The 26,048-nt window shown below is 47.2% G+C and overlaps 1 protein-coding gene across 5 annotated transcripts in view; it reads left to right on the forward strand.

Moving 5' to 3' along the window:
- Positions 1-26,048, forward strand: part of ARMC9 (armadillo repeat containing 9) — a 199,255-nt gene that overhangs the window by 51,993 nt on the left and 121,214 nt on the right. For all 5 annotated transcript variants that reach the window (XM_006171120.3, XM_006171121.3, XM_014585263.2 and 2 more), the window contains 5 exons: positions 564-598; positions 5,626-5,737; positions 7,674-7,766; positions 17,771-17,861; positions 20,424-20,547. In XM_006171120.3, the coding sequence (XP_006171182.1) occupies positions 564-598; positions 5,626-5,737; positions 7,674-7,766; positions 17,771-17,861; positions 20,424-20,547 (455 nt within the window). The remainder of the gene's footprint in view (positions 1-563; positions 599-5,625; positions 5,738-7,673; positions 7,767-17,770; positions 17,862-20,423; positions 20,548-26,048) is intronic.

Below are 26,048 nucleotides of genomic sequence, written 5' to 3' on the forward strand. Positions count from 1 at the left end.
GTGTGTGCACTTGCTGGAAAGAGACAGAGAGAGGGAAAGTGAGCAATCATGCCCCTGGGGGGATGGCCATGCTGCAGTCCACTCTCTTCCATTTCTCTTCTTGGAATTTTGGGCACACATGCATATCCTCCCAGTGTGTTTTCCAAGCCGCCAGGTCTGAGACTCAAACCGTTCAGTCAGCCATGTGGGCTCTAGCACCTTAATCACCACGCCACCTACTGGCCCCCTTAAAGAGAAGAAAGTCCAGGCAAATCTATTAAATCACTTGGCTTTTATCTTTATGACGTCTGGAACCAGCTGTTGGAAGTGCCTCTGAGCCTGATCAGGCAGAACCCACCTGAGTTACGGTCCTGCTGGGAGCCGAGTAGAGCAAACCGTGGGTGGTGGCCGGCTGGCTCACGGCCTGCCTCTGGTTTAGGCTCATTTCTAACCGTACGTGACTTTGGCTGGAGAATCTCGTTAGAGGAGACACTTGGCAACTCCCTCAATGGTGCCCCGTTGGTGTGGCTGGGCTCCTGCATTGCTGTCAGTGTTTAACGTGGCCTTTTTCTCTTTCCCCTCAGGCTTCGACCATGTTGCGAGCCTCCTTGGCACCCGTGTAAGTAATTGCTCTTAGGAGTTTGTATTAAGGAGAGCAGCTCTGAGTAAAGCAGGAATCTAAAGTAGCTTTGATAAACACTCGTCATAACAGCCTAGCGTTCCCAGAGGGATGGCTTTGAGCTAGAGCCCCATGTGGGTTTTAAAGGAAATACCAGGAACTGTAAGTCATGTTCATTACACTCGGGTTATCTTGTCGTGTAAACTGTCCTTGCTTGGGTAAGGTAGCGTCAGAGGGAGGAAGCCCCTGACTTGTTCCCGTGGTGTTCCGTAGGGTGAATTTAACCTGCGGTCCTAACAGGCAGCAGAGCTTCTCGGGCTGTTTCATGCTCTCTGTCGGGTTGTGCGGGACGGGGCTATAGGGCAGCTCTGTCCTGGGCTGAGTGTTCCTGTCCAGATCAGTCAGGCTGCAGCCTGGGGCGTCTGATGCCCGTGCTTGGTCTGGTGTGTATGTAGTGGCAAGGGCATCCAGAACTTGGACACAGAGACTAGGGCAGGTTCTGGAGAGCTCTGAGCCAGTGAGGGTGTGCAGGTGTGCATGCACACTTGTGTGTATGTGTGTTTAATGGGGAGCCGTGAGAGTACTCAGACCCTGATACGGCCATAACTTTGTTCCTCCTCAGCCTCACCTGACTCTGACGTTGACCCCACATTTTGTTCTCTTCCGCCCTTTGGTCACAGTGTCGTGTAGTGCCACAGGCCCAGGTGCTGGGGTTCAGATCCTGCCTTGGCCACTGGCTCTGAGACCTGAACTGCCTGTGTCACTTCTCAGTGCCTCATTTCATGCCCTTGTGAACTCCAAAGACTAAATGTATTTGTGTGATACGATTGTTGGGGGGATAAAGTGAGTTACTGTGTGGAAAGCCCGCAGGGCAGCACCAGGCACACGAGGGATGCTCTCCGGACATTTGCAGATGTTACCCTCAGTGACACGAGAGGCAAGGTCACCTACCGAGAGTACAGGGCGCCGATTGTGGAGAGCCTGAGGAGGAAGCACGACGCAGTCTCGTGGGCAGGGGGAGAGTGGCTGGCCCACAGAAATGTGGGCGCTGGGCAGCTTAGTTGGTGCCAAGCGTGGTTGGTAGTCCTGCCATTGCTGACAAGTACAATGGCCCAGAGAATTCCCAGCTACAAGCCATGATCAGACTTAAGTGTGTGTTTGTTTTTTGTAGAAGTTTTTGCCTTAGGACTTGTGTGCTTACCAGAGAGAGAGAGACAGAGATAGAGACAATAAGAGATAAAGTGAGAAATCACCCCCAGGGGGATGGCCACGCCACAATCCTTTCTCCTCCATTCTCCTCCCGGGATCTTGGACACACATGCCCAGCATGAGTTTCAAGTCACTGAGTCTGGAGTTCAACGTAACTGCCATGCCATCCGCTGGCCCTGAGGCTTAAGTTTTAAAATAATGTCTCCCTTCACTCACAAGCAGGCACATGCACGTACGTGAGCGAGGTTTGGTCACACCACAGACCCTTTCCCCCGTCCTCTAGCCTGTTGGATCTTGAGCTCGCAGGCACATGCCCGGCTTGTTCCGGGTGGACTGGTCCAGGGATTCCGACCACAGTCACCACATGGATCCAGCCTCTTTGAGCCGCACGTTACCACTGGGCCACAGAGCCAGCTCTTCAGACTTGGTTTTGCATTCGGAACTTTACAAATCTAGAATAAGAGCCTGTTTAAGCAGAAGGCATCTGTGTTCACCAAAGACAGACACAGAGTGGGGCTTGCTCACGCCACAGTTCCATCTCCATTTCTCTGTCCTGTCGGGATTTGGGGCATGCACACACAAGCTCCAGCGTGTTTTCCAGGCTGCCAGGGCCAGTGTTTTCTTTTTTTTCTTTTTCTTTTTTTTTTTTTTTTTTGAGAGGTTTTCGCTATAGGGTGCATGAGCTCGCCAGACAGACAGAGAGAGACAGAAAGCGAGAAATCACCTCCCAGGGGGGATGGTCACGCCACAATCCCTTCTCCTCCATTCTCCTCTCGGGATCTTGGGCACGCACACACACGTGCCCGGCGTGAGTTTAAGCCACCGGGTCCAGGACGCGAACCGCGGTCGACTACATGGGAATCCAGCGACATAGCCATTACGCTAACTGCTGGTTCCTGCAGGGCCAGTGTATGAACTGCAGTCAGTTCTGTGGGATCTAGCTCCCTTAACCACTAGCTATGGGGCTGGCCCTAAGTTTAAAATTTTAGGAAAGATTTTTCATGTTAAAATTAATTTCATAGTTGGAAGAATAATAATACAAAGAATTCCCATGCACCCTGACTCCCCAGCGTTAATAATGTTTACCCAATCCCAGTACCGTTGTCAAAATTAGAAAACTAACACTGATGCCGTCCTGCGTCCGATCTACAGACCTGTTCACACTTTACTGCTCCTTCCACGGTGCCCCTCTGCCCCAGGACCCCGTCCAGGACCACACGCCCACCGCCATAGGCCTCATGCCTTCGGAGCTCCCTTTCATCTGAAATCTTCCCCTCAGTCTTTGCCTTTTGCAACCTTCACACTTTCGAAGAACTCGGGCCAGTTATTTACAATTGGAGTTTTTAAAGTAGCTCTGTTAATTTTTAAACTTACAATAATCCCTGCCTCAGGGATAGAAGTGCTAAAATAACCAACATGTTTGAAAATAGAAACCGCTACTCCCCCAGGAGCGCGTACTGCGGCCTCGTTGTCTTACGGTTTTTAATGAGAGAGTGCAAGAGGCATTGGGGAGAGGAGGGGGTATTTTTGACAGTCTTGTTGTGCTGCGCTCCTCCTGCCCCAGCCTTCTAGGTAGGACCACGGTGGAATCGAGTGTGGGCCTCCTGTGCGGCCTCGGCCAGCACGTGGCAGTGCTCTCTGCCCATGGTTGGGTCTGTTGCCCTTGTATTTTGGTCCTTTCTTCCAGACCTCTGAGAGAATCTCATTTTGTTTTTACAAACTAACATTAAAAGGACTGGCATGGGGGCCAGCAGGTGGCTTGATGGTTAAAGGCACTGGACTTCCACATGGCCGACCATGGTTCGAGTCCTGGACCTGGCAACTGTCTCTCTCTGTCTCTCTCTGTCTCTGGTCCAAATTGAAAAATAAATAATTCTTTAAAAAAAAAAAAAGGCTAGCATGTAATTTTTATTATTAAGTAAGTAATATATGCTCATGATAGAAAATTTGCATGCTGGGCCAGCCCATGGCATGGTGGAGGAAAGAAAGAAAGAAAACTTGCACATTATAGAAACTTAGAAGGGAACTAGAATGACCAGAGCTATTATCTCCGTTCCTGTTCCACCCTGAGGAGTAAACAACATTCAACATCTTTAGTCTTTTCATCAAACTCTTCCCGAATCGCCATTTCATATTGTTTCTTTTTTTTCTTTGTACTGAGAGAATCATATTTTTGTTGTGATTTTTGGTTTGAGTTTGATTTTGAAATAATTGTAGACAGCCGAGAGGTTGAGTCCCCAACTTTCCCAGTGGTAACATCTCACATAACTGCAGTGTGATATCAGGAAGTTAACGGTGGTCTTGTACCATTAGCTAGACCATAGGCCTCACTTGGTATTCGTTAACTCCCCCAGGCATTTTGATCTCCTTTCATTCAACAAAACGACAACAAAACCAAATGTGAACATGCTTGTTTTAGTGGCAGTGAGTCTCTTTTATTCCTGACTAACCAAAGCCACTGTTGGGTCGGTCTAAGCTGTGTAGGTCTCTTAATAAAACCTGGCTTCACTGTCCTGAGGTTTTTGATGTGGAGTCTTTCTGAGGAGATGCCTTAGTCAGTTATTATGTTGTTAACAGAATACCTGAGATGGGGTGATTCGTAAAGACTAGAGGTTTATTTGGCTCACGATTCTGGTGGCTGGAAAGTCCAAGAGCATGGGACTGGAGTCTGGCTGGCCTCTGGCCTACGTCACAACATGGCCAACCAAGGCAGGAAGGGCTGTGGGCACGTACGTGTGTGTGTGGAGAGACCTGGTACAGCCATCTGACTTTGTAACAGCCTGCAGGAACTCACCCCTTCCCACAAGAACAAGAACTCTCTCCCTCCTGCAAGTCAGCATTAGCCTATTTATGCCATCGTGATCCAGACACCACACACTAGGCCTCGCCTCTTAAAGGTCTCTCCATCTCAATGTATATATTAAGGACCAAATTTTTTTAGAGAGATATTTTGCTATAGGGCACATGTGCTTTTTAGAGAGGCAGAGACAGAAAGTGAGAAATCACTCATCCCAGGAGGGATGGTCACACTGCAATCCCTTCTCCACTCTCCTCTCTCTCGGGATTTTGATCTGGCATGCAAACATACTTGGCGTGAGTTTTAAGCCTCTGGGTCCAGGACTTGAACTGTAGCTGGCCATGTGGGAATCCAACAACATAACCATTATGCCATCTGCTAGTCCCTGAGGACCAAATTTTAACACATGAGTTCTGGGGGGACACATTTAAATCATAGCAGGAGCGTCGCAGTTGCCCTACAACCCTCCCCAAGGTACAACCCTATGCTGCTTCCTCACCATGGAGAGGGTTGAGCTGTTCACCTTCATGCTCTTCACTTTATTTCCTGATTCCTCATCTGTCCTTCACATGTACCCAGTCCAGTAGGGCGGGGGCAGTGAGAGGGACAGTGGCTTCAGGAATTTAGGTTGAACTCTTGGGGCCTGCTGATGGTAAGTTTCTGGACTTTGCTCAGACTCATCAGTATAGCTTTGGTGGAAAGATTTGATGCCTCCCAGGGCATCATTTCTTCCCATCTTTGGAGCCTTGGCCCGAGGTGAAGGCAGTGGTTTCCAAACCTGGGCAGACAGAGACCCGTTTTAGGAAGAATGTCATACCAAACCTCAATCCCCCTGACGGCAGGCAGAGTGGAGCTATTGATACTGGCGAAGGTGGGGTTGGAGCCAGCCCTCCCCAGGGAAGCCTGGAGTTGTCCGGGCACAGCAGGGAGGGGTGGAGCAGCTCTGGATGGGTGTCCTGACGCTCAGCAGGAGTAGTGAGTGTGCTCTTTTCATTCTCTTTGAACTCGCATTCCTGAGCAGGAAGCTGCAGGATGTCCCACTACTGCCCTCCCTGGATTACGAGAAACTGAAGAAGGATTTGATCTTTGGGAGTGACCGCTTGAAAGCCTTCTTGTTGCAGGCTCTGCGCTGGGTAGGTACCTTTCCGTGCAGGTAGGCCTGGGTTTCTGGGCCGGCTGCCTTACTTGGATCTTTTAACCCATCCACTGAAAATCTTCCTTCCCGCTGCCTGCTGACACCAAGAACTAAAATTAAAAGTGATTGCAGAAGACAGCTTGGCCTCTTTGTAAAAGCCCCTGCAGTACTGACCTCGCCCGCTCCTTCATGTGCGGACGTGATGAACCCCAGGCCCATGATGCTGCCCCTGTCGTTGCCCCTTTCCTGGCCGTGAGCCGCACTGTGGACCCATGTGCCAGAGCATGGAGCAGGCCCTTCCACGTCCCACAGAGCCTCCGTGTTCGGGTCTTGTTATACCAGGTAGCCGCCGCGAGCAGACCTCCAGGGAGAAACTCACTCAGGGGTCTCCGTGGGAGGAGAAGCTGCATCTGAATCGCTCTTTGCTCCCCAGTCTTCAAAGTGAGCCAGCACTTGGTTCTCAGAGCCCTTCACACTCAGGAGTTACCGAGGACCCCAGAGAGCATTTGTTTATGTGGATTTTATCTGCCGGTATTTTGGTCTTAGAAATTTAAAACTGAGGAAACTGAAAATATACATTTATTAATTCAATTAAAGTCAACTATAATAAACGAGTTGCATGTTAACATAAATAACATCGTTTACGCACAGTAACTATTAGGTCTTTGAGAAAGTCATGACGTATTTTTCTATGTAAAAATGTGTCATGACCTTCCTGATGACCTAATGTCTTCCAAACAAGCAAGACTAAGGAGAAAGAAGGGCGTTGTTAACATGGTCACAGATTTCCTCAGCGCCTGGCTTCACGGAGGGCAGCTGGAGTCCCACACCTATTCTTGCATTTGATTTGTCACATTATCACCAATTAGCCTCTGAGTCACTGAGCATGAAAAGGCAAATCACACCAGTTGTTTTACGGAAATAATTGTGAGCTTGTGGGCCCTGGAAGGGCTTTAGGGGACCCCGCAGGGTTCCTTGGACTACTTAGGCCAGCACTGGTTGACTCCTTAACTGCATAATCCGTTCTGGCCCACCCTGCTCTGGGGCTGCAGCCAGCTCACTGGCATAGCTTGCACCTGTTGCGCTCTGTGGTTGGCCTGGGCCCTTCCCACTGAGCCCCCGACGCGCACCCTAGGTTTTGCACTTCTCTGAGCCAGGCAGTGCTTCCCCACCCCCACTATGCTCACATTCCCTAGTGCTGCCCTTTTTTTTTTTTTTTTTTTTTTGCCTTAGGGCGCATAGTCACTGGAGACAGAAGGAGACAGAGATGGTGAGAGAGAAAGTGAGAATTCACCCTCCAGGGGGATGGCCATGCCGCAATCTCTAGTCCATTCTCCTGGGAACTTGGGCACGCATCCATATGCACCTGTTGTGAGTTTCAAGCCACTGGGTCTGGGACTCGAACTGCGGTCAGCCATGTGGGAGTCCAGCGATATAACTGCTATACCATTTCCTGGCCCCCTGTGCTGCCTTTTTATAATTACTTTGATTTATTTTTTATGAGACAGAGAGAGACCCACATCAGGGTCTCACCACACCATGACCCTCCCCCAGCCTTCCTGTGAGTCAGAGTCACAGGTGCTCCTGTGCCTGGCGTGTTCACCCTTCCCACGTGTCTCTAGCATTGCCTGGCACTGCCCTGCCACTGTGCCACCCTAGCTGGTCCCCATGCTGTCGATCATCTGCTCTTCTTTCAGGGACCAGCTCTTGAGCCCTCTCCCACAGCAGAGCCTCCCCCGACGTGCTCGCTCCCTCACACGCACTCACGTGCAGGCCTCATGTCTCCTCACTTCTCTGGAGATTGCACAGTGACTCCCTCGTCCCCTCGATCACCCCTCAGGAAGTACAACGTCCCAAGTTCTGGTCAGCTGGTTGCTTGGGTGGTTAACTAGCCCCTGGCTGAGTCTTGTTATTTTGGTTTTTCTTCATTTTAGCGCTTGACCACATCCCTTCCTGGGGAGCAGAGGGAGACGGTCCTGCAAGCCTACATCAGCAACGACCTCCTGGACTGTCATAGCCACAACCAGGTGGGTCAGAGAAGGGCCTGAGCCCGGCCACGGCCTTCATCCCTCAGTGAAGCTTCCCCCCTAGCAGATGGGGTAGCTTTGGATTCTCTGCCCGTTTTCATCCTTGAGCATATTAACTGTGAGACCTGCTGTTCACCTGGACACTGGCTTAGTTTGCTATTAGCGTAGGGTCCTAAACAAGGTAGAACTGCTTGATTTGGGCCAGCTAGTGGCATAGTGATTAAGGCAGCTGGATCTCACATGGCTGCCTGCATGGTTCGAGTCCCAGACCTGTTGGCTTGGAAAACACGGATGTGTGTATCCAAATTCTCGAAAGGAGAAATAGAGAAGAGATTCAGGGTGACCATTCCTATGCGCAGTACTTCCTCACTTGCTTCTCTTCAATGCGTGCATGTGCCCTCTAGAAAATTTTAAAAAATAATTATGTGGTTCATCTCTGCAGCTCTTTTCTGCCATTTTTCCTTTTCTGAAGTTCTCAGCTCCCTTACCTCACTGCTGCCATCGCTCTTAAAAGTGGAGTCCAAGTTATGGTGGACACGGTAGGGGAGCAAATCCATCTGTCATCTGTGCCTGACTCGAAGCGTGTCTTTTTTTTTTTTTTTTTTGGAGAGGTTTTCGCTATAGGGCGCGTGCGCTCGCCAGACAGACAGAGAGAGACATAGAGACAGAAAGCGAGAAATCACCCCCCAGGGGGGATGGTCACGCCGCAATCCCTTCTCCTCCATTCTCCTCTTGGGATCTTGGGCACGCACGCACACGCGCCCGGCGTGAGATTTAAGCCACCGGGTCCGAGACGCGAACCGCGGTCGACTACGTGGGAGTCCAGCGACATAGCCATTACGCTAACTGCTGGTTCCCTCGAAGCGTGTCTTTAACAAGATCTCTGTGCATTGTTTTGGACCAGATAGGTCCAGTGATGCAGTGGGAAAATACAGGAGTAGAGAGAGATCCAGGGTTTCAAATGTCTGCTCTGCCACTTACCAGCCAGTTCATCTTCAGCAAGTCCCTGGTGTCAGGACCTCTGCCGTCTGGGAGAGGAGTGCTGTTTGCCTTGTGAGGGTGTCGGGATGATGACAGGCAGTCCCATGTGGGCACCCTCTGCCTTGGTCTAGCACACAGGAGTCCCTGCAAGGTGGTCTCGCTCCTCTCCTCTCGCCACGTCATCTGTATCTGCACCAGACCATGCTGGATTCCTGCATGGCCAACTTCAGTTTGTGTCCCAAACCTGATGGCTTGAAAACTATGTCTGTGTGTCTGTGTGTGCGTGTGTCCTAAATCCCAAAAGGAAAAATGGAGGAGAAGGGATTGCAGCATGACCATCCCCGATGTGGGGTACTTTCTCACTCCTCCTGTCTCTGGTGAGTACATGTACCCTCTGGGAAATTTGAAAAAAATAAAAAGATGTCAGAAAATCTGCTGAACAGGAAGATTTCTTGTGTAACATAGATGCTGTGTTACAGGCACCAAAGAAGTTGGCCTGTTTTGACAGGAAGTAAAGCATCTGGTTGGTTAGTTCTCGCTGAGTGGATCTCAGACTTGAGCACCAGCATTATCACCTGCAGGTCTCGATAACACACGAAGCCAGCAGGTGGCATGGTGCTTAAGGCACTGGATCCCATGTGACTGACTCCACAATTCAGGTGCCAAACACAGTGGCTTGAGAAATACGCTGGGCACGTGTGCACGCATACCCAAAATCCCAAGAGGAAAATAGAGAAGGAATTGCAGTATGGCCATCCCTCTGAGCAGTGATTTCTTACTTTCTTCTCTCTCTTTGTTTCTCTCCAGCAAGTGCGTATGCCCTATGGCAAAAATCTAAAAAAAAAAAAAACCCGAAAAACATAAAACACAGATAACTAGGCCCCACCTGCAGTTTCCATTCAGCAGGTCCAGGGTGGACCTGAAGATGTACATTAGCAGAAAGTACTCGATTATGCTCATGCTGCGGGCCTGGGTCTGTGCTTTGAGAATCACTTTTCCCGATCAAAAGAACTTGAATTAAGTCAGGTTGAATGCAATTACTGTGAGTGGAGGTCTTCGTTTTTAGTGGAGTGGTTTCGATGTCCTGTAGTTATGGCTCACTCCGCTGGAGGTGCTGGTGTCAAATTTTCCCCTTTCGGTGATAGTTTTACCTCACTAGCGTAATACATACCCTTACACAAAGACACAGTTTTTTGGTTTTTTTTTTTAAGAATTATTTTAGTTTTATTCATTATTTTATTTTATGTTATTTATTATTATTATTTTTTTTTTGAAGTTGACCAGAGAGAGACAGAGAAGGAAAGTGAGAAAGCAAGCTGCCAGGTCCAGCACTTGAGCCACAGTCATGCCACTTGCTAGCCCCACAAAGACACAGTTCTAATTTCTTAAATTTTAGATTTAAGAAATTGTGTCTTAGGGCCAGCAGGTGGCGTTGAGGCACTGGACTCACATTACTAACGGTGGCCCAAGTCCTGGATATGGCGTCTTGCTTTCTCACTTTCTCTCTCTGTCTCTCTCTCTGTCTCTCTTTCTCTCTGGTGAGTGCACATGCCCTATAGCAAATTTAAAAGTAATAGCAAATAATAAATAAAATTAAATAAATTTAAAAAAATAAATCATGTCTTATTTTATAGATTCTTGTTTTCAGTTTTGAAATATATCACTCACTCAAATAAGTGTAGAAAATATTTGGGAACAGTCTAAAAAATAATAATAAAGCAAGTAATGATTAGGGCCAGCAGGTGGTGTGGTGATTAAGGTGCTGGGCACTCCATGGCTGACCACGGTTTGAGTTCCAGACCTGGTGGCTTGCTTTCTCACTTTCCCTTTCTCTCTTTCCGTGTCTCTCTCTCTGGTCAAATTAAAAATAAATGAATGACAGGAACCAGCAGTTAGTGTAATGGCTGTGTCACTGGACTCCCACGCAGTCGACCACGGTTCGCGTCCTGGACTCGGTGACTTAAAACTCACGCTGGGCGCGTGTGCGTGCGTGCCCAAGATCCCGAGAGGAGAATGGAGGAGAAGGGATTGCGGCGTGACCATCCCCCCTGGGGGGTGATTTCTCACTTTCTGTCTCTATGTCTCTCTCTCTGTCTGTCTGGCGAGCGCATGCGCCCTATAGCAAAAACCTCTCCAAAAAAAAAAATGAATGAGGGACCAGTGGGTGGCATGGTGGTTAAGGCGCTGGACACTCCCACATGGGCAACCATGGTTTGAGTCCCAGGCCTGGTGGCATCCTTTCTCACTTTCTCTCTGTCTCTGTCACTCTGGTCAAATTAAAATAAATGAATGAAAAAATAAATGAATAAATAAATAAAATTAAATAATTTTTAAAAATTAAAGAATAAATAAAATTAAATAAACAATTAACAAAAAAACAAGTACTGATTTTCCATCACCCAGATTAAGGAATAGAAACCAGTGCCTTTGAAGCTTGTAGATTACACCTCCTTTACTTTTATCAAGAGGTGACTACCAGTCTCACTTTTTTTAAAAATGGGGCTAGCAGGTGGCATGGGAGTGAAAGTGCTGGACTCCCACGTGGCCAAATGTGGTTTGATTCCCGAATCTGGCAGCTTGAAAAATCACACTGGGTGCATGTATGTGCATGTCCAAAATTCCAGGAGGAGTATGGAGAAGGGATTGCGGTGTGGTCATCCCTCTTTTTTATTGCTTTCTCACTGTCTCTGTGTCTTTTGCCAGCAAATATATGTATCCTATGGCAAAAACCTTTAAAAAATCATAGTAAAATACACATAACATAAAATTTATCATCTTTAACCATTTTAAGGGTACAATTCAGTCGTGGTACGTACTTGTATAATCTCGTGCAGCTGTCGCTTCCACCCATCTCCCCAAATAACTTTCACCTTATAGAACTGAAACTACTCATTAAACATCCCTCCCCTCCCGTCTCCACCTCTGTGATTCTGACTCCTCTAAGACTTCATGAACTCCTACTATTTGTTTATTTGTGATGATTATTCACTTAGCACATTGTCAAGGTTCACCCATGTTGTATCACAGGGGAGAATTTCCTTCTGTTTTCTTTCTCTATTTTAAGAGAGATTTCTGCTATAGGGTGCGTGTGTTCACTGGAGAGACAGAGAGACAGAGACAAAACAACTCACCCTCCAGTGGGAACAGCCACGCTGTAATCCCTTCTCCATTCTGTTCTCTCGGGATTTTGGGCACACGTGCCAGTGTGCATTTTAAGCCACCGAGTCTGGGACTTGAAACATAGTTGACTACGTGGGGGGTCCAGTATGTACAAGGCTGAATGCTGTTCATGGTATGAGTAGTCCACATTGTGCTCATCTGTTTATCTGTCAGTGGACACTGGGTTGCTTCTACTTCTGGGCTACTGTGCCGCTGTGAAATGGGTGTGCACATCCTAACTTTGGTGTTAATCAGTCTCTTACTTTTCTTGTATCCTAAAATAATGCAGTGTTTGATTTTGTGCTCACTGAGTAGCAAGCCTAAACCTGTGTGCCTGGGTACGCTGCAGGCATCTGGGAGGAGATGGCATCCAAAATCCTTGCATCACAGTTGCACATAGCTCCCCTGGGAACTTAGTGGTCCCCTTTGGGGCATTGGTCCTGGCTGGCCAGCAGCAAAAGGTATGGCTGGAGCAATGGCGAGCTGCTCTTTAGCTTGGCTTTTAAGCACGCCTGGTCGTCTTATAGTTCTAGGATTTGATCCCGGAGAACATTTCTGTAAGGTGAAAAGATTGTTCAAGCTGATCTGCACAGCAGGGTGCAGAAGGCAGGGTTGGAATTTCATTAGCATGTGGTCAAGGCTCTCCAAGTGCAGATAAGCGACTTACCTCACCAGGCATTGTGTACTCTGTTTAAAAACATGGTACACACAGGACCAGCAATTGGCATAATGGCTATGTCGCTGAACTCCCATGTAGTCGACCATGGTTCAAGTCCCAGATCTGGTAGCTTAAACTCACGCTGGGTGTGTGTGCGTGCGTGCCTAAGATCCCAAGAGAAGAATGGAGGAGAAGAGATTGTGGCGTAGCCATTCCCCCCGGGGATGAGTTCTCGCTTTCTTTCTCTCTGTCTCTCTCTGTCTGTCTGGTGATCGAATGTGCCCTATAGCAAAAACCTCTCAAAAAACAAAAACAAAAACAAAAACCTGGCACACAGGGCCAGCGGGTAGCATGGTGTTTAAGATACTGGACTCCCACAAGATCAACCACAGTTCAAGGCCCCGGCCTAATGACTTGAAAATCACACCAGAAGTGTGCATGCATGCCCAAAATCCCAGGAGGAGAATAGAGGAGCAGGGATTACAACATGGCCATCCCCCCACAGGTTGACTTCTCACTTTCCCTCTCACTGTCTCTCTGGTAAGTGCACATGCCCTATGGCAGAAACCTTAAAGACAAACAAAAAGCCATGGCATATGGTGCACTGCTGTGTACCCTAAGAAAACTACTCTTTGGTGTAATCCCAACAGGAGTGCGTCTGTGTGTTCACTACGAGACTCATAGCACCTCTTAGAAGCACCAGAACGCTGGCTACAGCTGAGATTGCTGTGACAGTGGAGCAGATACTCTGCTACGTCTGTAAAGTGGGCAGCATCAAGAGTGAATAACACAGAGCAACACGAAAAGATATACACTAATGCAATGTAAAAAAGGAAGAAAAACAAAACAAAAACCAGGACCAGGAAGTGGCGTGTTGGTTAAGGTGCTGGACTACTGTGTGGCTAACCACCGTCGAGTGCCAAGCCCCAGTGGCTTGAAACTCACTCCAGGCGTGTGTGCATGCATGTGTGCCCCAGTTCCCAAGAGAATGGAGAAGGGATTGTAGTGTGGCCATCCCCCTTGGGGGGTAATTTCTTGCTTTCAGTCTCTCTGTCTCTGTCTTTCTGGCAAGCATATGTACCTTTTTTTTTTTTTTTAAGAGGTTTTTGCTGTGGGTGGGTGCACTTGCTGGAGACACAGAGAGACTGTAAGAGGGAAAGTTGTTGTTTTGGTTTTGGCTTTTGTTTTATCTTACTTTTTCAGTAAGCTGGAGCGTAGGGTGTATGTTCTTGCCAAAGAGACAGAGGGAAAGAGAGAAAACGGAGAAGGCACCCCCAATGGGTCGTGGTCATACTGCAGTCCCTTCTTCATCTCTATCCTTCTGGGATCTGAGGCATGCACACACATGGACCGGCATGATTTACAAACCACCAGGGCTGGGATTCAGACCATGGTCAGCCATGTGGGATCTGGTTCCCCCACCACCAGACCTCCTTCAGAATTTTGAAGACATTGCTGATGAATGGATAAACAAAATGTGCACTCAATGGAATACTGTACAGCCATAAAAGATGAATTACCCGTCATTTGAGACAAAATGGATGAGCCCAGAGGAGAGAATGCTAAATGAAATAAGTCAGGCACTGATAGACAAATACCAGGTACCCTGACTCAGTAACAGAAGCCAGAACGATCAGTGACTAGACTGTCTTTTTGTATCTTTATTCACGATAGAGCCCCTATGTGCGCACTTAAGAGAGAGATGAGCACTCTTTTATTTTTTTTAAAGAATCATTTTATTTAGCTTTATTTATTTACTTATCTTAATTTGACCAGAGAAGGACAGAAGGAAAGAGAGAGGGAAAGTGAGAAAGCAAGCTGCCAGGTCCAGGACTCGAACCATGGTCTGCCATGTGGGAATCCAGCACCCTCAACCACCATGCCACCTGCTGGCCCCAAAATGAGCACTCTTAATAAGGTCTGGTCATGCCATGATCTTCCTCCAGTCTTCTAGCCCATCAAATCGAGGACGTTCATGCGTGTGCTTGGTGTGTCTCATGTTGACCAGTCAGGGATTTGAACTTCTGTCCCCATGGGCATCCAGTGTCTCTTAAGTAGCACATTATTACTGTACCATGAGCTGGCTCTTTGCTGTCTTGTACATTCCAGTTTCCCTGTAGAAAATCCAAAACCATTTTACTTCCCGATCAGTCGTATGTAAGCTCGCTCTCTCTCTCTCTCCCCCCCTCTCTCTCTCTCTCTCTTCCCCTCTCTCTCTCTCTCTCTTCCCCTCTCTCTCTCTCTCTCTTCCCCTCTCTCTCTCTCTCTCTTCCCCTCTCTCTCTCTCTCTCTTCCCCTCTCTCTCTCTCTCTCTTCCCCTCTCTCTCTCTCTCTCTTCCCCTCTCTCTCTCTCTCTCTTCCCCTCTCTCTCTCTCTCTCTTCCCCTCTCTCTCTCTCTCTCTTCCCCTCTCTCTCTCTCTCTCTTCCCCTCTCTCTCTCTCTCTCTTCCCCTCTCTCTCTCTCTCTCTTCCCCTCTCTCTCTCTCTCTCTTCCCCTCTCTCTCTCTCTCTCTTCCCCTCTCTCTCTCTCTCTCTTCCCCTCTCTCTCTCTCTCTCTTCCCCTCTCTCTCTCTCTCTCTTCCCCTCTCTCTCTCTCTCTCTTCCCCTCTCTCTCTCTCTCTCTTCCCCTCTCTCTCTCTCTCTCTTCCCCTCTCTCTCTCTCTCTCTTCCCCTCTCTCTCTCTCTCTCTTCCCCTCTCTCTCTCTCTCTCTTCCCCTCTCTCTCTCTCTCTCTTCCCCTCTCTCTCTCTCTCTCTTCCCCTCTCTCTCTCTCTCTCTTCCCCTCTCTCTCTCTCTCTCTTCCCCTCTCTCTCTCTCTCCCCCCCCCCCTCTTTCTCTCAGCATCTTGAGTCTTCTGTTCATCCTGGTGTTAATGAATTTCTCACTGGTATCCTTCATGGGATATATTTTGGTCCACTATTGTACTATTTATGGGTCTTTTCACTCTGATGGTTTAGTTCTGGGAACTTTTCTTAAATTATTTTGTTGATGATTTCTTCTCTTCTGTTTTCTTTTTGTTTCTGAATGTTGGACCTCTGAACTTGTTCTCTATTTTTTAATTCTTTTCTCATGTTTTCATAAATTCCTTTTTTTTTTAATGGCCAGAGGGCACATGTGCTTACTAGAAAGAGATAGAGACAGGGAAAGGGAGAGCGCACCCCCTGGGTGTAGTCCTGCCACAATCCTCTCCCTTCATTTCTTTGTCCTGTCAGGATTCAGAGCGTGCACACACATGCCTGCTGTGTTTTTCAAGCCACGGGCCAGGATTCGAACCACAGTGAGCCATGCAGGAGCCAGCTCACCTTACCCATGAGACTACGGAACGGTCCTTTCTCATATTTTCTGTCTTTTGTTCTACTCCCTGGGAGATTGCCGCCTCCTTGTTTTCCAGCCCTCCTGCCCAGCGTTTCATTTACTTTGTTACAGCCTTCTCTGGTCTGGTGGGTACAGACAGATCCTGAGTCTCTGAGGGTATTTGTTTTCATTTGTTGTTGGGTCTGCCCAGACAGCCTCACATCCTCTGAGGTGCCCCATGCCCGTGTGTTTTGGCACTATTTCCGTGGTAGAAATTGTCTTGCGCTGTCTGGTCTCCTGGGTTATCTCCTGATGAGACGTTGCGAGTTGGGAGAAGTGCCCATTGGCAGTTCTGAGAGAGGGATAGAGCCTTCTGCTGTAGAACTCTACTATAGGAGATTAGGGCAGGCCACTTATGGGGGGATCTCTGGTTCCAGGGTCTCTAGCTCTTTCCCCTTGGGCTGGCCATTTTCCTCAGAGGAGAGTCTTCTTAATCCGCTGCCTCATGGGTACCAGCCTATACCAGCTTTGGGAGTCAAGTGGGGAGGAGCAAGGGCGGATCTGTTCAGCAACAATCGCACATTCTAGTGCAGAGCCCCTGCCTACCTGGCCAGGGTCCCCCAGTCCACGGGCCCTTTAACTTTTTAGTTTAGTGTTTTTTGTTTTTTTTTTTTCCAGAGCATCTGTGCTTGCCAGAGAGACAATGAAAGGGAAAGTGAGAAATCACCTTCCAGGGGGCTGGCCATGCCACAATCCCTTTTATCCTTCCCTTTTCCTCCTAGGATTTTGGACATGCATACGTGTGCGCACACACACACACACACACACACACACAAACGCCTGGTGTGATTCTTTTCAAGCCACCAGGTCTGGTACTGAAACTGCTGTCGGCCATGTGAGAGTCCAGCACCTTAACCTCTGTGCCACCTACTGTCCCCGGGGGCTTTCTTCCTTTTTTTTTTTTTTTAAAAGGTTTTGCCATAGGGTTTGAGCACTTACCAGAGGGAAAGTGAGAAGTCACCACCCCAGGAGGGATGGCTGTGCCACAATTTCCTCTCCATTCTCTTCCTGGGATTTTTGGGTACACACACACACACACACACACACACACACACACACACGTGTCAGGCGTAATTTTCAAGCCCCTGGGTCCAGGACTTGAACTGCAGTCAGCCATGTGGGAGTCCAGCACTGTAACCACTATGCTACCTGCTACCCTGCCCCTCTACTCCTTCATGCCCTCAAAGGACTCTGTTGTTACCCTCACAAGACAGCGACCTCACCCAGCCCTGCGCTGGAGGGGGTGTGGGAGCACAGCCACCTGGTACAGCATGCGAGGCTCCCGGGAGCTGTCCCCCTGCACTCATGCATTCACGTCCCCCCCAGCCCGCAGGCCACTGGAGGAGGAAGCGAGGGGCATCAGCTAGTCTCGCTCCTGTTCTTCCTGCGGGGCTGGCGCCCTTGGGCCTGCTGAGCCTGTTGCCAGCCTGCATTCCTGCCCCCAGAGTTGTGTGGTGTGGTTCCTGGTGCTGTTCTCCCTGTCCTTGAGGGTTATATGGCGGTGTAAAGCATGTTCACTGTCAGTTTGCTGTGGCTTGGAGGGTGCAGAGATGTGGGGGTCGGCCCTCTGCTCTAACCCGGAAGCAGTGCAGTCATGGCCAGCAGAGCTGCTTCCTCCGTGCCCGTCTCTGCTCCGCATCTGGTATGACTCATCCACCGGAGTTCCAAATACCTTGTTTGCCAAGTCTTATCAAATAGGTGTTGGACATCAGGGCTTCCAGATGAAGTGTTCGGGTTTAGTCTGTCTCGCCTCTAACAAACCCAGGCAGAGGACGAGAACCCCAGCACGTGGCGGAGGCGCGTGTACCCCTGCCTCTCTGTAACCTGTTGTTTTCCTGCCTTGGTGCCCCCCAGAGGAGCGTGCTCCAGCTGCTGCACTCCAAGAGCGAGGTGGTGCGGCAGTACATGGCCCGGCTGCTCAACGCCTTCGCGTCGCTGGCTCAAGGTGAGACGGGCAGCTTTTCTTCCATGTGAGGGGCTCAGTCTTAGCAAAGACAATGAATGCTCGTCCCAGGTTTTGGAGATGACGTGTTTGTTCCCTGTCTATGACCATTCGGTTCTTCACAGGTCCTTTTATGAGTGCAATTGTTAAAAATTAGAGGACTCTCAGTTCTGTTTTTTTTTTCTTTTTTTTTAAGTTAATTACTTCAGATGGAGTGAGTAATAGAGAGAGTAAGAGAGAGAGAGAGACACCCCCAGCAAGGCCTTCACATGCAGCCACCCTGGTCTCAGCCAGCCGGGCACATGTGCACACTCTCAGAGAGGTCTTGGGACTCAGCTGAGGCCGTGCCACTGAGTCTGACTGCATCACCACTCACCATGCCACCTCCTTGTCCCTGAGCACATTTTGATGGTGTAGGAGTTTATTTTTTAAAAAGAATTATTTATTCAATTTAATTTATTCGTTCATTTATTTTATATTTGACCAAAGAGACAGTGAGAAAGCAAGCCACCAGGTCTAGGACTCGAACTGTAGTCGGCCAGGTGGGAGTGTCCAGCACCCTATCCACCATGCCATCTGCACCCCCCCGCCCCCCAGGGAGTTGGTTTTTTTTTAGGTTTTTGCTATAGTGCACATGTGCTCACCAGGAAGACAGAGAGAGACAGAGAGACAGAAAGCAAGAAATCAACCCCCAGGGGAGATGGCCATGCTGCAATCTCTTTTCCTCCATTCTCCTCTCGGGATCTTGGGCACGCAGGCACACGTGCCTGGCATGAGCTTAAGCCACCGGGTCCGGAACTTGAACTGTGGTCGAGTACATGGGAGTCCAGCGACATAGCCATTACACTAACTGCTAGTCCCCCAGGGAGTTTATTTTTTAAAACTTCTGATTTTATTTTATATGCTTTGGTTTTATAAAATAGTACTTTCTAGATTGCTTTCAAGTATATAACAGATAATACATTTTCTGTAATTTTCTATCCAAGGCAAAATAAAGTTGGTGAAACAAGGCTGATTCCAATAAACTCTGTGTCATTTCCCTTTTTTGTTTGTTTGTTTGTTTGTTTGTTTGCCATAGGGCACATGAGGTGACCAGAGAGAGACAGACAGCAAAGGAAAGTGAAAAGTCACCCCACAGGGGGATGGCCATGCCATAGTCCCTTTTCCTCTTGGGATTTTGTACATTCATGCATATACACCTGGCATGTTTGTTCAAGTCACCAGGTCTAGGACTCGAACTGTGCAGTCTGCCACGTGGGCTCCAGCCACCTTAACCATCACACCACTGACTGGCTCTGTATCATTTTCTTGAAAGACTATAATCTGAAAATACCTGAACTAACATGCCACTGTAACTGAATTCAGAATGATTTTACAGAATACCATTATCTTGTACGAGCTCTTTTCATTTTTACCTGTTTATTATTTTTGTATGACAGAAAGTATGTCCACGTGCATGGAAGAGAGGGGAGCGTGCGCATACTCGACAGTGTCCCCCACACTGCAGTCCCCTTTCCGAGCCACCAGCTCCTCAGGAGCGCGGGCACTGCACGTGAGCATGCCCAGCATGGTTTCCAGGTTGACCTGGGGTCTGAGCCATGGTCACCACATGGCTTCCAGCACTGCAGGGCACTGGCATTACTGCTACACCTCAGTGGCCAGCCTGAGCTCCTTTAGATGTGAATAAAGGGAGTCTTCAAATTAGGAACACGTGATACTCCAGGAGTTTGCTCATGCATTTGTTCATTCTCCCATCCATTTGGCAAACATTTGTGATCAACTATAGTATATGCTGGATACCATTCATATAACACTCCTGTTGAAACTTATGTCCAAAATTAACTTCCTTGGTATTAGCACAGAAGTCCACCACAGGCTAGGACCGTTCTGGGCTTATTCTAGAGCCCAGGCGTGGCTCCCACCTTTTTGTCCAAGTGCTAGGTGTGTCTAGGATGAGCTGAAAGGGGCTCTAACACTCAGATCTGCCACCTCTTTTACCCCATAGACCTGACTGTCATGTTCAAGATTGCAGGCAACAAGAGCTCGGTGCTGCTCACAGAATATGGCAATGAACTACGTTTAGCTTAAAGAATGGCTTTCTTCTTTCTTTCTTTACTTTTTTAAGAAAGATTTTTGCTATAAGGCATGTGTATTCACTGAAAAGACAGAGAGACAGAAAGCAAGAAATCATCCCCCCAGGGGGATGGTCACGCTGCAATCCCTTCTCCATTTTCCTCTTGGGATTTTGGGCACACATGCACATGCACCCAGTGTGTTTTAAGCTACTGTGTCTGGGACTTGAACCATAGTCGACTACATGGGAGTCCAATAATGTAACAATTACTCCATCTGCTGATCCCAAGGAAGAATGGTTTTCTATTCCTTAGGTAGTTGATTGAATAAATTCAACTTCCAGAAAAAAATATATTTAGATTAGTTTTCAAGAACATAAATTTGTCCAAATTCTACTATGTTATATGCAAAGTTTTCATAGAAAGTCGTCTTGGAGCATACCAGATCGGTTCTTGCTGTCTTTGACCTCTCTGGTCTCTGGTGTGTTACTAGGTCGCCTCTACCTGGCCCAGAACACAAAGGTGCTGCGGTTGCTGGAGGGACGGCTAAAGGAGGAGGACAAGGACGTCATCACCCGTGAGAACGTGCTTGGGGCCTTGCAGAAGTTCAGCCTCAGGTGATGACTGTGCAGTGGGTCATGGCTGTACTTGTAACATCAGACTGGAGATTTTTAGCCGCCTTTTAGTGCTTATTTAATTCCCATGACAGCCAGGAGACAGATGGTATTTTTTCTGCTATATTTGGGAGAGGTCGGTGACTTTCCAAGATAGCCTAGGAACCTTCCCTCTAGTCCCCTAACTGTCCTGCCAAGGCTGCTGGAAGTGGAGGAAGACATTCTGAAAGCACCATTGTATTCTCCTAATGGACCTTATCTAGTCCAGCCATGCGTCAGATTGTGTCTGAGGCCAGTACAAGGCCTGGAGATGGATAAGACCTGAGGGATAAACACCAGCGGACTAACCCCAAGGGCGCCTCTGTCTGTTCCCCGTGGGACTCGGGCACATGATCACTGGAGAGTGCGATAGGGCATCTCACAGTCAGGTCACAGGCCCGGTGTCTTGTCCAAGGCCCAACCACCTGCCCTAGAGTCTTACCCTGGATCCTGTGAGGACTTGGAACAGCTCCGTATCAGAAATAGAAAGTCAGGGAGTTGGACGGTTGCATAGTGGTGAATTGTGATCTCCAAGAGGAGGTCCCCATGGGGAAGTTCCCTTTTCAAGCCCAGAGACCTCCCTGAGAACAGCAGGCACACTAACGGCCATGACCCAGCGCTGGTTGAAGGCTGGAGTGGTTTGTGGTCTCAGGGTACTGCTGGGGTGTGCTCACGTGCTCTCTCTTTCTCCCTGTATGTCTTTTGCTCATGGAAGAAGAAAAGGAACTTTAAAAAGCGTAATAAAAAGAAACTTAAAATGATACTTCTTAAATCAGATCTGGTATCTTTCTAGAGCTTTTTTTTTTTTTTTTAGTTATAGGGTGTGTGCATTCACTGCACACAGACAGTGGATGGCAGGTGTGAGAAATCACCCCCTACGGGGATGGCCACACAGCAGTCCTTTCTACATTCTCCTCTCAGGATTTTGGGCATGTCTGCACATATGCCTGGTTTGTTTTACAAGCTGTCTGGTTTGGGACTTGATCTATGCAGCCAGCCATGTAGGACCCAGTCACCATGCCACCTGCTAGCCCGAGGGATACTTTATATCCATAAACTTATCCATCTTAAGTGTACAATTTAATTATTTTTAGCATGTTTACAGGATTGTGTGACAACTACAACAATTTAGTTTTAGAACATTTTGTCACCACAGAAAGAAACCTCATCCCCATTCCCAGGCACTGCAGCCCAGTGCTAGCTCCTGGTCACCACTCCAGTAGTGGGTTTCGGGTTTTTTTTTTCATTTTTAAATTTTTTGCTGTAGGCGGTGAGTACTTAGAGAATGTGAAAAAGCACCTACCTGGGGGGCATGATCATACTAGTTTTTCTCTCTCTTTCTCCTCTCAGGGCCTTGGGCGAATGTACATACACACACACCTGGACATGTTTTTCTTTTTTTTTTTCCCTTTTTAAAAATTTTTTATTATCATCATAATCTTTATATTACATTGGATTACATATAACTTTGCAGTGTACTACATTGCTTTTTTTTTTTTTTTATTGAGAGGTTTTCGCTACAGGGCGCGTGCGCTCACCAGACAGACAGAGAGAGACATAGAGACAGAAAGCGAGAAATCACCCCCCAATGCATGTCAGTCAGTACAGAGACATTAATCTCCCCACTTCAACATTCAATATCTTTTCTGTTTTCCCCAATCATTATTTTTATTATTCTAATTATTTTTATAAAACAGTCAATTGTTATTTCTCGTTTTGCTTGTAAAAATACTTTGCCCATCATGAAATACTTCTCAGACCAATCCAGTTGAGAATACTATACATGTCATCATCAACAGTTAATAACCCCTATCTGTTTCTCACTAACGTCCTGTCTCTCTATTGTTCACTTGCTATCTTTCTCTATCCTCTTCTCTTCACTTACCCCATTCCACACTGTCCTATTCTCATTAAGTACCTTCACTGTGTTTATGTCCTCCGAATTTTTGCTCTCTATTATAGAGTGCGGATAGTCGGTATATATTGAGTGGATACATACAATATCTTTCTTTCATAGCCTGGCTTACTTCACTCAGCAATAGATCCTCCATATCTGACCATTTTCTATCAAATTCCAGGGTCTTGTTATTTTTTATGGCTGAGTAGTATTCCATAGAGTATATATACCACACTTTTCCAATCCATTCATCAGTTTGTGGACATTTAGGTTGGTTCCATGTCTTGGCAATTGTGAATAATGCTGCAATAAACATGGATGTGCAAGCACTTTTCTGACTGAGCGTTCTCCTGTCTTTTGGGTAAATACCCAGAAGTGGGATTGCTGGATCAAATGGTAGTTCTATTTGTAGATCTTTGAGGAACCTCCATATTGTTCTCCACAGTGGTTGAACTAGTTTACATTCCCACCAACAGTGTAGGAGGGTTCCCTTTTCACCACATCCCCGCCAACACTTATCACTTTTTATATTCTTAATCTTTGCCATTCTGACAGGGGTTAGGTGGTATCTCATTGTGGTTTTTATCTGCATTTCCCTTATGATGAGGGATGTCGAGCATTTCCTCATATGCTTTTTGGCTGTTCGTATGTCTTCCTTAGAGAGACTTTTGTTCAGCTCACTTTCCCATCTTTTAATCGGGTTAATCATTTTTTTTCGCATAAGGCACTTGAGTTCCCTATGTATTCTCGTTATCAGTCCCTTGTCTGAGGCATATTTAACAAAAATATTTTCCCATTCTGAGGGTTGTCGGTTCACACTTGTTACTGTGTCCTTTGCTGTGCAGAAACTTCTTAGTCTAATATAGTCCCACTTGTCTATTTTAGGGATTATTGCCTGTGCTTTGGGAGTCTTATTTAAGAAGTCTTTGCCTACTCCAATGTCTCCCAGAGTTTCCCCAGCATTTTCCACAAGTAGTTTTATTGTCTGAGGTCTTAGGTTCAGATCTTTGATCCATTTTGAGTTGACTGTTGTTAATGGTGAAAGATGGGGGTTCAGTTTCATCTTTCTGCAGGTGGATACCCAGTTTTTCCAGCACCATTTACTAAAGAGGTTTTCCTTTTCCCAATGGATTGACTGATATCCTTTGTCAAAGATCAGTTGGCTATAAGCTTTGGGAGTTATTTCTGGGGTCTCTATTCTCTTCCATTGGTCCACATGTCTGTTTTTATGCCAATACCATGCTGTTTTGATGACCACAGCTTTATAGTATATCTTGGGATCAGGGAGTGATATGCCTCCTACTCCATTCTTCTTACGCAGGATTGCTTTTGCAATACGAGGTCTTTTATGGTTCCAGACAAATTCTATAATTGTCTTTTCTAGATCTCTGAAGAATATCTCTGGTATTTTGATTGGAATTGCATTAAACATGTAGATTAATTTGGGTAGAATTGCCATTTTGATTATGTTAATTCTACCAATCCAGGAGCATGGGATGTCCTTCCACTTTTTTATGTCACTTTCAATGTCTTTTTTAAGATTCTCGTAGTTTTCTTTATAAAGGTCTTTGACTTTCTTAGTTAGGTTTATCCCTAGGTATCTTATACACCTTGTGGCTATGGTGAAAGGGATTCCTTTCTTCAGCTCTGCTTCGTTCAACTTGTTGTTCATAAATAGAAATGCTATAGATTTTTGGATATTGATTTTGTATCCTGCCACCTTACTGTATTCACTTATTACTTTAAGAAGTTTTTTCATGGATACCTTTGGGTCTTCTAAGTATACCATCATGTCATCTGCAAATAAAGATATTTTCAACTCTTCTTTGCCTATTCGAATGCCTTTAATATTGTTCTCTTCTCTGATTGCATTAGCTAAGACTTCCAGTACTATACTAAAGAGCAGTGGAGAAAGTGGGCAGCCTTGCCTAGTACCTGTTTTCAGGGGAAAAGCTGAAAGCCTTTCCCCATTCAGTATAATGTTAGCTGTAGGTTTTTCATAGATTGCTTTTATTGTGTTCAGAAATGACCCTTCTATACCAATCTTACTAGAGTCTTAATCATAAAAGGATCTTGTATTTTATCAAATGCTTTCTCCGCATCATTTGAGATGATCATATGGTTTTTATCTTTCTTTCTGTTAATGTGGTGCTGGACATGTTTTTCAAGCTGCCAGGCCTGGGGCTCGAACCATGTGGGCTCCAGCTATCTTAATCGCCATGTTGCTGGCTGACCCTAATCTGCTTTCTATAGATGTACTTGTAACCACTAATGCATTTTCCATAGATTGACATGTCACGTAAGTGGAGTTAAGCTGTATGTTCTTTGGTGACGGCTTCTTCCACTTGGCAGGAGGTTGCCAGGGTTACGCACGCTGCCGTGTCAGCATTCTGCCCCTCCTGATTGCTGAGTAGCGACTGTGCCATGAGGGGCCATGTTTGGTCTCTCCTGTCATCAGTTGGTGGACATTCGGGTCGTTTTCACTTTGGCTGTTATGTTCATGCTGCTAGGAACAGTGGCGTATCAGTTTTCTTTTCTTTTCTTTTTTTTTTTTTTAAAGTTCAGTTTCTCTCCGAGATCACATGTGCACTTGAGAGAGAAAGAAAGGCTCCTCTGACAGGGTCTCACCACACCGCGATCCCCATCCCAGAGTCCCCTGGGTGTACACGCCTGGCATGTTTCAGATCAGCTCTATGGTCAGCTGTGTGGCTCCCAGCACTGCAGGTCCATGTGCTGCCACCCATGTGCTTAGCTGGGCCTGCGCACAAGTCCTCACGTGAACCTGTCTTGCCTGGACAGGTACCTTGGTATCTGGGAGCAACACGGCTGGCATTGCCCGTGCACCTGCAGTATCTCAGGAAGTCCGGAGGAATTCCTCCAGAATCCCTCTTCCCTCATACTATCTTACTCTCTCTGACTTTGTTAGGAATTCTAGCACCTTGAGTGCTCAACTTTTTCTACCTGTTCTCTTCTGAACATGCTTTCTCTCCATCAGATGTGGTTGACAGTTGACGGACTCAATGGTAACTAGCTTATGAAGCCCAGAGTCTTTAAACATGTATATGTTGGTGGGGAAAGGGGTACCTTGCATGTAGTTCCACTGTTCGCCAAGTCCTGCCAGAGAGGAGTCCTTGCTCTGACTGTATGAGTTGAAAAGAGCTGTAAGAGACCAGCAGTTAGCATAATGGCTATGTCGCTAGACTCCCATGTAGTCGACCGTGGTTCGCATCCCGGATCCAGTGGCTTAAAACTCACGCTGGGTGCATGTGCATGTGTGCCCAGGATCCTGGAGAGGAGAACGGAGGAGAAGGGATTGCAGCGTGGCCATCCCCCCTGGGGGATGATTTCTCGCTTTCTGTCTCTCTGTCTGTCTGTCTGACGAGCGCACGCACCCTATAGCAAAAACCTCTCCAAAAAAAAAAAAGGGTGAATCTCTCCCTAATTCATTCTATGAAGCCTCTATCACCCTTATCCTTAAAACAGAAAAAGATAGGAAAAGGAAGGAAAACTATAAACCAATATCTCTGATGAATATAGATGCAAAGATTCTCAACAACATACTAACAAA

Source organism: Tupaia chinensis, unplaced genomic scaffold, assembly GCF_000334495.1.
Source record: "Tupaia chinensis unplaced genomic scaffold, TupChi_1.0 Scaffold149383_1, whole genome shotgun sequence".
Lineage (NCBI taxonomy): Eukaryota > Metazoa > Chordata > Mammalia > Scandentia > Tupaiidae > Tupaia > Tupaia belangeri.